Source organism: Perissodus microlepis, chromosome 13 (genome assembly GCF_051167445.1).
Source record: "Perissodus microlepis isolate ML-2025 ecotype Zambia chromosome 13, ASM5116744v1, whole genome shotgun sequence".
NCBI lineage: Eukaryota > Metazoa > Chordata > Actinopteri > Cichliformes > Cichlidae > Perissodus > Perissodus microlepis.
This window is the reverse complement of record NC_140473.1, coordinates 33,492,073-33,504,574: the sequence shown is the minus strand read 5'-3', so window position 1 is coordinate 33,504,574 and position 12,502 is coordinate 33,492,073. Positions and strand designations below refer to the sequence as shown.

At 41.6% G+C, this 12,502-nt stretch overlaps 1 protein-coding gene across 1 annotated transcript; it reads right to left on the bottom strand.

The window, feature by feature from the left end:
• Positions 1-983: 983 nt before the first annotated feature.
• vax1 (ventral anterior homeobox 1) lies at positions 984-11,746 on the bottom strand. The gene is made up of 4 exons (XM_084949356.1): positions 11,651-11,746; positions 6,705-7,962; positions 5,384-5,571; positions 984-2,893 (listed from the first exon to the last, which is right to left on the bottom strand). Exons 2-4 carry the CDS (start codon positions 6,916-6,918, stop codon positions 2,351-2,353), a joined length of 945 nt encoding a protein of 314 aa, XP_084805482.1. The 5' UTR covers positions 6,919-7,962; positions 11,651-11,746; the 3' UTR covers positions 984-2,350.
• Between the last annotated feature and the right edge of the window lie 756 nt (positions 11,747-12,502).

Sequence of the window (12,502 nt, the reverse complement as noted above, 5' to 3'; positions counted from 1 at the left end):
ACTCAGAAGAGAACAAACAAACTAAGAGTTTTCAGAGTAGTCTGACAAACCGCCACTGTGTGCTGCTATGTTAACGTTAAATTATAAAACACGACTGTTATATTATTATGAGTCTTCATTGCTATCGAGAGTTGTCGAGGTTCAAGACGTTTTAACCGTGTTTTCATTAACAGAGAGCGAGACCAATGATTACAAGAGGTCTTTGGAAGTTTTCCTTTTATTTCTAATATTCATTTATGTAAATGTGTTAAATGACTAAAAACACGATTCTATGCAAATTTTGTTTCCTTCAAATTTACTGAAAATAACTTGAAATTAGACTGAGAGAAACTTTTAGGAGGAGTTTGTTAAAGTGTGTTTGGACTGGGTGAAAGCTGCAGCTCTCCCGTCCAGCCGACTCATTAGTTGGTGGAGCAGGTGAAAAAACAGGATACTGGCTGCTAGCCCTAAAGGTTATTGTTTCGAGTTCACAGGAAAACAAAAGGGCGAACCAGATGTGGAAACGAACGCTGTAGTCAACTGTTTCCTTTTGTTGTGTAGATTTTAGTCAGAAAATACAGAAACTCACATTTGTGAAAACTGAAACGAATGTCTGAACTGAACTGGCACCATTATCCCAGAGAGAACCCACAGGGAGAACGTAGGAACCGGGGCAGCATGGTGGGACGGTGGTTAGCACTGTTGCCTCGCAGCAAGAAGATCCTGACTCCGCCATCTGCTCGGGCCTTTCTTTGTTGATTTCATTGTTTTAGAGTTTGGAAAAAGGAAAAAAAGGCAGTTTTTTTCTACTGTTTCTGATATCTTATAGTACAAAATTAATAAAATGTTTGCTTATATAAATAGCTGTACAGCCCTAATAAAATTACACTGTCACTGCAACACGTTAGTCCACTTTGTTGCTTCATAGCTTTTGTTCCCTCCAGTCAAAGGATGAGTGGGAATAACCTCAGCAAGCATCACATCAGGCGCGTGTAGAGGAGGTATGACAGTCATGAGATTTATCATAACTTAATTTATAGCAACATGTATGGAAGAAAAAAAACACACTTGTCTTTGTCTGCAGCCGTATACATAATATATATCAACATTTGAACCACACGTTTCACAAATTTCAAGATATTTCACAACAACAGCACCAAAGAGCTTTTGATTGAATCCTCAACCCTGCTAATACATTCATTCATTCATTATTTTCCAGATATACTAATAATCTATTAATTACAGAAGTAAATAATTTACAATAAAATAACAACTTTAAGGTACATTTTGCATTTCCAGTACTTGAGTACTACAATAATTTCATTCGGTCTCCACAAGAATCATCGGCCTTAATCTTTTCTGAAGGCTGTGGATTTAAGAAATTTTGCACAGGAAAGGTTGTCTTAATGATTGAAAAAGCTGTTACCTTGTAGCGTTCAACAAAGCAAACAGTTTCAGCTGAAAAGCCTTTTTCTCCCTTTCAGTAGCTCGTACCTGTGCTCAGCGCCAACACGCAACGGAAACTGTACACCAAACCCTGGAGAACTCGTAGTGGAATTACAGTCACTCACACACACACACACACATTTATATATATATGTGCGTGTGTGTGAACAGCTCTCATGCTGTATGACGACATTGTTCGGGATTCTGTTTTGGTTCAAAGATAATACAGATTTACAAAAGATGCTCTTATGAAACATCTGCATCTCTGATCGCCTGGGTTTGACTCTGGCCTTTAATCGCACACTCGACCCCTTCTTTAATTCTATTTCAGGAAATTGGCCTTGCTAAGGTAAAATTTTAAAAGCGCTGAATTATCGGTCGGATGACACAAACTGCTGCTCAGGTGTTTGACGTCTCATGTTGTTTGTCTATATCTACTCACTGCTCTGACACGCACCTACCCATCACAATCAAAGAACACAGTTCAACAACATCACCATAACTTTACAGTTCTCGTCACCAGTCTTCAGCGCCCTGCCGTAGCCTGTATGCACCACAGTAGCAGCTGTATTCTCTAGGCGCTTTAGTATATAGTTGGTTTTTGGACTAAATATTTGTTTATTAACAGAAAGACATCTGTTAGTACTCTCCTCAGTGTATATCTCTCTAATTCTCTTTTATAAAGTCCTTTATGAACTTCTTGTGCAAAATCTCCCCACTGCCACCTTTTCTTTGTTAAGACGAGCTTATGTTTGCTTCCTTGTACAAGGCGCCAGATGCGCAACTGGAATACATGAACTGCTACAAAACATGACACAGACAGATGAAGAGACAGCTCGAAACCAGAAAATGACAATAACAGCCAAGGAAAATAACCGGCATGTGTCCTGAGGAAACAGGACTCCATCTATGTAAAAACAAAGCATTATTCCAGGATTTTCTTGTCCATGGATTCTTTGCCATTGGTCCGCGAGTAAGGCTCAAAGGCAGAGGAACTCAGGTAGCGTGCAGAAAGTTCCTGCAGGTTTCCAGCCAGGGAGCCCGCCATGGAGAGGGGGTTGGAGGAAATGCGGGTGGCGACGCCACTGAGTAAGGAGGGCATGGGGAAGCTGAAAAGGCTGTGAGCTGCCGGTGAGCTTTGCAAGCTTGCCACTGTCCCTGAGCTGGTGACGGCGGGTAGCGGGGGGCTGCCGCCTGCTGTGCCGGTGCTTCCTCCGCTACTGCTGCTGCTACTGCTGCCGTTGCTGGCCATGGCCATGGAGGGCGGCCGCAGGGCAGAGCCCAGAGTGCCGCCGCCGCAATGAGGCAGGAGGCCCGGCAGGCCGGGAGGCGTCAGCAGCCGGCCCTGCTCCAGCAGTCTGAGGACACTGCAGGTGGCTGCTGTTTCTGAAACTACCGAACGCAGCTCAGAGTCCTTCCCCTGGTCCTTCTTCTGCTTAGTACGGCGGTTCTGGAACCAGACTTTCACCTAGATTCAAACACAAAAGAGAGAGCCTTCTGAGAAATAACAATCATATGCAGTTCCTCTGTGGCTGTGTTATACGTAGAGCGCGTGCTCACAGATCCAAATCCTGTATATGAATATATAAATATTGTGTGCTGGTATAAAATGAAAGAAAGACTAATATTCACTGATATCTGCTGCTTCAGTGTGAAGTATAAAACAGCTCGTCTGCACAGAGTACAGCGACAGCTGCCTTCCCTTCCCCCGTGCAGATGCAGCGTTAGAGCCGTGCTAAAGTGTAACAGCCATATAAGTGCAGACATTTTAATAAGCACAGACAATAATACGTGTAGGCTGATCACAAAATACAGTGACTCCATTCAGTCATGCAGACTAACCGACAGGTGATTCAGTCAAACTCGGCACAAACCACACACGACCCAACAGAGCCATCAGTAAACAAAAACATGGGAATCTGCCCATTATGTTTGATTGCTGCGCTGCGATGTTATTTATTGGAAAATTAAATGATCCACAAAGATTAATAACCAGCTGCTCAATTCTGAACATGACTCGTCAGCATTTGTGTTTTTTAAAATAGCCTCCTATTAACATTGAGATCTTAAAATCTCAACATATTTCTATGGAAACAAAAGCCTGAATACCACATTCACAGTAAACCTGCTCCATATTTGTTTCTCTGTATCTTCACTCAGAGTGGGGATAATTAACTGCAGTGACTTCTTTTATTACCACCACAGGATTCACCGACCCTGGAAATGAAGGCGAAACTTCACGAAATATCCTCAGACAAATGAAAGAAATCTTAAATGTAATATTTGACATTGACACTTTTTGCCCCTTAAAAATAATATGTGATGAACAGAAAATGTTAAACTTAATTTGAATTAAATAAATTAGTCATAATAAAATATATTTCTAACATTTTAGAGATTTATTGAAAACTGTGAAAATGAAATCTACAGCAGGAAGAAATGTATTTCCATGCCTGAGGATATTACTGCTGTAACTGGTTAAACTAGCACAAGTATTCCATTTTTAATTCAGTTTGATTTATGATTTATTAAATAAAATGTTTATGTAATAAATAAATATTTATGTAGTTATTTATTTATGTATTCATATTTACCTCAAGGTGCTTAATGTAGGCTCGGTGTTGTACTTTTACAATAAATTACGCCTTTCGTCAGAAACAGTCCATTTTTATTATATTTACATTTCTTTTATCCATCATTTTATTTAATGTGACATTTTAATAGTTCAGTTTTAATAAGCGGTATAATTTAAAATATGAAATGTCGCTGACACATGAGACTATTTTAGCAAGGAACAAAATATACACGTACCAATCATCAGCAAGCGCCCAGCTCAGTCCTGGTGCTACTCCACACATGAATACTTTCCCTCCTCGCTATAGTCTGTGGGTTAATTCTTTACACAAAGTGAAGAAACGCCACTGCTCTGTCCAATAATCTCCGTCCACAACATAAAGACTCCTAAAATGAACAAGGCGGTGTCCTGAGTGGACTCAGTGCAAAGATGTGAAACTGGAGCTTCAAACTGCTGCACGCAGCCGAGTCTCATTCCAGAAAACTAAGCATTGAAAAGTTAGTTTTCTGTCTGACGTTTATATGAGAAAATGAATAGTTGCGCATGGGGAACAGTGGTTGTGTTGCTCTAATGAAAATGTAAAACATTTAAAATGTTAACACACAGCTAGGTTAAAATATGCACAGCCGTTGCTGTTAGTTGTGTCTTATTATGACCTCTTGCAGGCCTTTTCTCAAGGTCAAGTTCATTCAGCTGTGGCAAAAACCACATTAACACAAAGTGCAAACTGAGGTCCCGACAGCACCGGTGTTAAAAATCCCAGAGACGAGCCACAGGAGCTGAAACAGGCAGCCTGGGATCGCTGGAGTGACTCGCTGTGGAATCTGGTACAAAGAGCAAACACAGTTCACCCACTACATGAACCTGTGCTGACCCCACACGTACAGCATGAAGACAAATCGTGAGCTTTCCTATGGCCAGCACACATCTCAGTCAGACAGTAAACACATGATTGCTTTATTTGAATTTTATTTTTTATTAGAAGCTCAAATCAAATATTTTTGGGGTCTCTCTAAAACAGTAAGTTACAACTGCTTAGATATGATTTTTAATGGTTACTGTGGGTTGAAGATTTTTTTTCCATACAGCATGCAAACCAGTGACCAGCATGAAAATCATGTTTCACAATCAAAGTGTAATCATGTGTAAAAATATCTCCTTAAAACACAAAAAAATTCCAACTTAAATAAACAGTTAGTAAATGGCCTCCTCTGAGTCATAATTAATGTAATAATTTCATGTGCTTGAAAATGAACTGAAATTAATTTAGTTATGTGGTTATATCCACCTTCCTACGTGCTAAAACGCTAACAGGAAAAAGCTGATGGTTCAGTGCATAAAGACACTTTGTTTAAATCCATGGCGGCGTTGCTGAGTGCATACCTGAGTTTCAGAGAGGTTGAGCTGACGGGCCAATTCTGTGCGTTCCCTTCCAACCACATACTGACACCTCTGAAACTCCATCTCTAAACGGTAGAGCTGCTCTGCAGTGAAGGAGGTGCGGGTACGCTTCGGCCGGTCCAAGTCCAAACCTTTGGGCAGGATGATTTCTCTTATGGAGCCTTTAGCATCTGCAACAAGCAGCAAAATAATTCAAACCACAGAGGCAACATCACAGGACACAATGTAGACAGATTTGACATCATCTCAGTTATTAATATAATTAGATTTATTATTACTAGAATTGTATTTCATGAAGCCACAGTACTGGAGGTACATCCGGAGTAACATTGAAGTGTGACGTGACGTACTCCAAATGATTTCTTTTCATCAGTGTGACTTGAAATGCTTTGCAGAAAACTGAACATTTAATTTAAGTTTAAGTGAAGATTATAATAAAAAACATTAAATCAAAGTGAGCCTATTTATTTTTCATTCACACGACCCTGCACAAAAGACAAATGAATAAAATATATCTTTACAGTCTGCTTATGTTTTCTATTATTTCAGATTATGCTGTGAAAAAATGAATGAATAATTATTGTATAATTTTATTAAATATTAGAGTAAAATATTTTAATTGAAAACCTTAATGTGCTTTTTCCCGTTACATTTATTAAACAAGTGGTTTTGTGTAGGTGTTATATTTATTATTTGTTTTCAAACACTCGTGATGGGTGACAGAAAACACACAGTGACACTCTTAGCTGTTCACTCTCATGCATTTAATGCGATGCATCATTTGTTGATGTTAAATAGCAATAATAACAAAGTGTGTGCGTATTTTCCCTCTGATTAATCATCTTTATAACTCTGAAAATATAGGGGATATACCTGGTAAGGCACATTTAAATCTGCTTATTTTAACAGCAAATCCTAAAATCGTTGCAATAATTAATCTTAAAATATTAATTCTAAACGTTTTGTCATTGTCTTAAAAAAGCATGTGCATGTAACACAGCAGATAATTCAGTTCTCTTACATTTTTAATCCTGGAGCAATAAAATAAGAAGAAGTGAGTTTATCAAACTATATTTTAAAAAAGAAAAACCTTCTGGTGTTAAGCTTAAAGTTCAGTAAAGTGCTTCCGATCTACAAAGGCTGATGAACGGTCGGCGTCCTCTTAATGAACTAACGACCACACTGTGACATTACGGAGCTTGTTTTACAACTTTTTTCAAGATAATCTCATATTTCAAATTTGTCAAAGGCATCTGAGTGCGACAGACTGATAACAGCTTAAAAATCAAAGGACGAACATTACCTCGAACAAGTATTCTCCGACAGTAGTCTGGGTCTCCTGTGCTCCCCCTGTTCTTGTCACAAGTGTCCACGGTCCCGGAGGGGGGAAAGGAGTCCTGCTGGTCCTTGAGGAAGCTTTTGGTCAGGCTGCCCTGGGAGTCCTTGCCATCTTTCCCCTCCTTTAGTCCATTCTTCAGCACCATCCCTTCAGTCTCTTGGTTGTATCTGACCTCCATGCTCAGTTTATCCTCTTAGAGCCGCCGCTCGTCCACCTCTGATTTTCCTTTGTCAGGTGGGGGGAAAAAGGAGATTATGGAGAATGCAGCTCACCAGCCTGTCCGGACACTGTGGGTTTTAGTTTCAAAACAGCACCTTTCAGCAGTGCAGAGTCAGCTATCTAATGTTTGGAGAAATACTTCCGCCGCCGCCAGACCAAGGAGTCCTATTATCACTGACCAAACTCCCTTGCCCAATGATCATGGACTTCTCAGTAAATCTCAATAGTAATTCAATGCCCCCCTTTCCTCGTTACACAGCCATCAGGCTGATAGATGATCTCCAAATAATCAGAGCCATGGATGCGCACTCGCTGTTTCAATTGATTACGGTAATTTTGCTGCCTCCACATTTGCGTAACCTCATGAATACACAAAATTGTTTGGGGAAATAGATCAGGTCTTGATAGAGGGGTTTGTTCGTTCCGTCCCCCTCAGTTTGCCTGCTCTCAGTGCAGGGTATCAAGACAAATGATTGGTCTTGTCTCGCAACCAAGCCTCCCGCACACAATCGCAGAGGTACGAGTCGACCGGAGCCCAAAAAAGTTCCCGGACACGTCGTTCTTCCGGTGCCAGAACGCGGCTGGTTATTTTGTCCCACTGACTTTTTACAGCGTACCTTGTTGTTGCAGCCTGTCAGTGAACTTTGATCTCATTTTCCCCGTTGGCTTTCTCTCCAATCAGTGGAATTCTGCAACGTGCAGATCTTGTCACTACGCTATTGTAGGCAAGAGAAACTGGGAGTGAGCCAGAGAGGGAGACAGAGTGTGAGAGAGATAGCTAACAAAGGGTAATGAAAAAATCCACACATAGCAAAATTTATGAAGGCAATGATGACTTAGCCAGCTGGATCACCACAACAATGCTGGGCTCCTCTTAAATGAGAATTGTGTTCAAGTTTCCTGTGTCATCATGTGATTCGGTCAAAGAGAAAACCCCAGCGAGGTCCTTCAGTATTCAAATGATTGCACCCTAAAAGCCATCTTCAGCTCTCGCAATCTTAACCTGCATATTTGAAGGAGACAAAAAAGGGGAACAAAACTTGTCATTAGTGCTTCGGCTGCCTACACTCTCTCTCATGCACGCATACCCCTGAAATGGCCCCTACCTCTCTCCACCACTCGCCTTCCAACCCACTACCCACCCACCCAGCCACCAACTCTTTGCTATTTTCATTGTCAGTGAAACAATATCTCTGAACACAGCAGTGGCCAGTAATCCAATAAGACCATTGATTAGGCCACAAAGATTCAATTCAAACCAGCGGGCTAGTGCAAGGAACATTCTCCGGCCCTTCTTGTCACCTTAGCTGGCCAGAAGCCCTCTTCAGGCTGCCCCCCTCCCTGAGTGCCATTCATGCCTTTATGGGAAACAGAGAGGAAAAGGAGTGAAAGATGGCAATTATCTAATTGGACTATTAACACACAATTCTGTGAGTGTGGCTGCCCGCAGCAGTCTCAGGGTGGGTTTAGGGCCGCATGTTGGACTAACTTTATTCACACAGTGTTTAGGGGATTCAGTGTGAAATAGGGAAGGATCTATTGTTTGACAAAGGTAAAAGGAGGATGAAAAGGGAGCGACTAAAGGGGACCTGGGTTTTGCAAGCTGGGTTGCAGAACTACAGCCTGGGAAATTGATTGAGGATGCATGGTCTTGGCCTCTCAGCTTCATACAATGGCTAAGAGGGGAGTTTTACACATTCTCAAAAATAGCAACTGTTCAGCGTCCAAAAAACCAGAGAAAGCAGGTAACGTATGTAGCACAACACATTGTCCAGTAGTCAGTCAACAAGACTGTATTTTAAATAATGTAAGTAATTAATAATAATTTGCAAACACACTGCAGTCATGCAAAATCGGAACAATCTGATTTTTCATTTGTAGATCTTTTCCTTCAAAAATGCGTCTTTTACTAGTCCAGATCGAGACTTTAAAAGCAACGTAGCACCAGATAATCGTACCCGAGAATTACACCAGCATAACTGTTTCGGTGCTATTACGAGCAGTTTCCAGGTTTAAAGCTGCGTTGTATTTGTTGACAGAATAAACAGTGATTACACTGAATGTGACGTTAAACTTTCCAACTGTTACACTTCAAAAAAGGGTTCATCGGGTGGAAGTGGGAGGGGGAATAAAAATATCCATCCCTAAAATTAAAAGAGAGACACTGAGACCCCATCCCAGGGTCTGGGCTCGTGGGGCCCTCTCACTCCACTGGCGTGCACAGGAAGCCACACATTAATTAATGGTTGCAGCGTTCAAGGCCGCAGCACATTGAGGAGCAATGACACAACTCGCTTTCCTCTGATTGGGCTGGACTAGCTAAAGAAGCCAGCAAACCTCCCCTCCTAACACAGGAACAGCTAACCCCCTTGCTATCTGTCAACGTTCCTGGCAGCACAACTCAGCCGGGAATGATGAACACGCCTATGCCACGCAACGTCCTGCAGCTCACACACACACACTAAATGCCCATTGCTCATCCATAATCAAGACCTGTAGTCTCATTAGCTACACAGAAAGCCACACTCGATGGGGTGGCTGTAGCTCAGGTGGTAGAGCAGGTCATCTACTGATCGGAAGGTTGGTGGTTCGATTCCTGGCTTCCCCTAGTCTGCATGCCAAATATCCTTGGGCAAGATACTGACCCCAAATTGCTCTCCGATGCAATGTGTGTGAATGTTAGCTATAAAGCACTTAGAAAGATGTTCTTGGGTGAATGCACAAGTTGTGTAAAGCGCTTTGAGTGCTCAGATGAGTAGAAAAGCACTATATAAGAACCAGTCCATTTACCATTTACTCGATATCAACCACTAGCCCTGGACCAATGTATCCCAACGATGGTGAGTTCAGGCTTCATCCCAGTCACATTACCCTCTTTACAAGTTACTACATCTGATAATCCCGACATGAAATAGGAGACCTCTGATGACATGAGGAGTTTCCAGTGGCAACTGCTTAATGCAGGTCTTTTTTCTTTAAGGGGACATGCGGTGGTCCACCTTCAGGACCTTAGGTCAGCTGCTACCACAGAAGATATACATGGCTTAATCTAAATGGGCCACACATTCAGGGCCTCCATACAGAGGCATTAACCTGAGTAATACAGCTTTTTGTACCCAGACCAGTTCTCCTTCAGAATAAAATTAGAACTTGGCCTTAAAGTCATAAAGACTTTTCTGTTGGACAATGTCTGACCAAAGGCTCAACGTTTAAGTGACTACAGTTCACACAAAGCAAGAACACAGTTATATTTAAGGTACCTAGCTTACAAATATGTGAACGTTTTCACAGTTCCTTAAACAGAGTCAAATCAAAATTTCAGCCTTGATCTGAATGGATACTGCAAACAACACTAAAACAATCCAGTCCTTAGCTTCATGATCAGTCCATGTTGTAAGATATACCTGTTCTTGTAGTGGTGGATGGCTACAAGGGAGCAAGCAGAGGCCTTATGGGAAGAACAACCTGCACCGCTTTTAACCTGTTCCTTAACCAGCCTGGCCAGTGAAGGCCAGTGCAACTTCTAAATACCTAAATGGTATTCATTTCTGATGGTACCTGCACCAGAACCTTAGGCACCAAAACACCTGTATTTGGGTGTGGCAGCACGGTGGTGTGGCACAGTCACCTCACAGCAAAAAGGTCGTGTGTTTGACTCCACAATCTTGCCCGAGCCTTTCTGTGTGGAGGTTGCATGTTCTCCCCAGGTACTCCCAGCTTCCTCCCACAGTCCAAAGACATGCAGTTAGTGGGGTTAGCTAATTGGTGATCCTAAATTACCCATAGGTGTGAATGGTTGTCTGTCTCTGCGTTAGCCCTGCGACAGATTGGCGACCCGTCCAGGGTGTACCCCGCCTCTTGCCTTATGGCAGCTGGGATGTGCTCGCGCCATTAAAATGTGTGGCTCCAGCCTCACTTTCTTTGGATCACCATAAGCAGGTAACCTTGAAAGGATTGCATTTGCATGCCATCTGCCTGGCCAGTAGTTAGTAGACTAGTTAGTAATTAGTCTTTTAGTTAATAATGAGCTCTGTTCTCATTAAATTGCTGGCTGCCTGCGTAGTGTCCAAAAAACTATATGTGCTTTACAGATAACTGGGAAACTTCAGACCTGGTCCTGTTAGCAGAAACAGCATCCATCCAATTTTGGATGCTTTTGCATTAATTTGCCTGGACAATATATTTTCTTATACTGAAAACTAGCAAGCTATTCTGTCCACTTGCACCTCAGCCTCCCGTCTTTTTGTTAGTGCTACGTCTCCAAACCATACATCATAGCAGGTCTCTTACAATGTTGTAAACCTTCCCTTTCACTCTTGTTGGTATCCTTTTGTTACAAATCGCCCCGACACTCATCTCCACGCCTTGATCCTGCCCGTCACCTGTCTCGTGCACCGTGCGTTGCTTTGGATAGTTGACCACAGATATTTAAACTCACCCACCTTCACTTCACCACCTTCATTTTAGCTTTATTACCTGTTGACTATCACCAGTCCCTTAAAAATGCTTCACTTTCTCTAAAAGTGAAGCATCAGTAGGATATTAAACTTAAATTTGATTACTGACTGCAGCCCCCTTACCAGGGTCTGCCTTAACCCCTGAGCATGGGACATGACATGTGCCAAGTAGTAAACAAAATCAAATTTACAGGGTTTGATTTTCAAATTGGCCTGCTGAAGTTTTGCACATACCTTGTCCAACCAGGCCAGGTGCTGCTGAAATGTGCGTCCAAACATAATATCATCAAAGTACATCGAACGCAGTGTCCACTGCAAATCTGCAAGTATGAAATCCACCAATCTTTAGAAAGTACATTTCACAGACAGAAATTCAAACATTAAATTCAAACAATCCTTTTTTAAAGCATTTTTGTGATGATCTTCTGGATTAACCTTCTGTTCCATTGGCCAAATCAAGTGTGGACAACCAGCAGGCATATCTCAGGCTTTCAAGTGCATCATTAAAAGGGCATATATATCCTATCTGGTGACATCATTAAGCTTTCCGCAACACAGAACCTGAGACCACACCCCTTTTCCTGCAGAAACAAGACGGTCAAATAATGCCACTGTCAAGCATTTGTTTTAAATGATCTGTTACGTCTCCTGGAGGTGGGGACAGTTTGATAGGCCTGGCTTTACATATTTCAGTTTTATGTAAAGCCAAAAACATTTCCCCCAGCTTCCGATTTATTCTGCCTTAGAGGACCTGGTTACCATTAGATAAACGTCTTAGTTTAAAATGATTCAGCACTCCCGAATCCTGAAAGCCAGACTCGTAACCTTGTCCATTTTATTTGTTGCTATCTATCGTCCACCTGGCCTTACTTCGATTTTCTATCTAATTTTTTAGACTTCGTAACTAATTTATTGGTGACTTCAGATAACGTAATCACATCTTAACATCCATGTAAATGCTGAAATTGTCAACCTCAACACTGCGTTTAATCTATTTTTAGACTCAGAAGTATTCCTAGCTTTAAAAAAAGTCAAGGGCTTTTGAGAACTCCCCCATTTGAATACACATTTATTTTAATTTTTTTA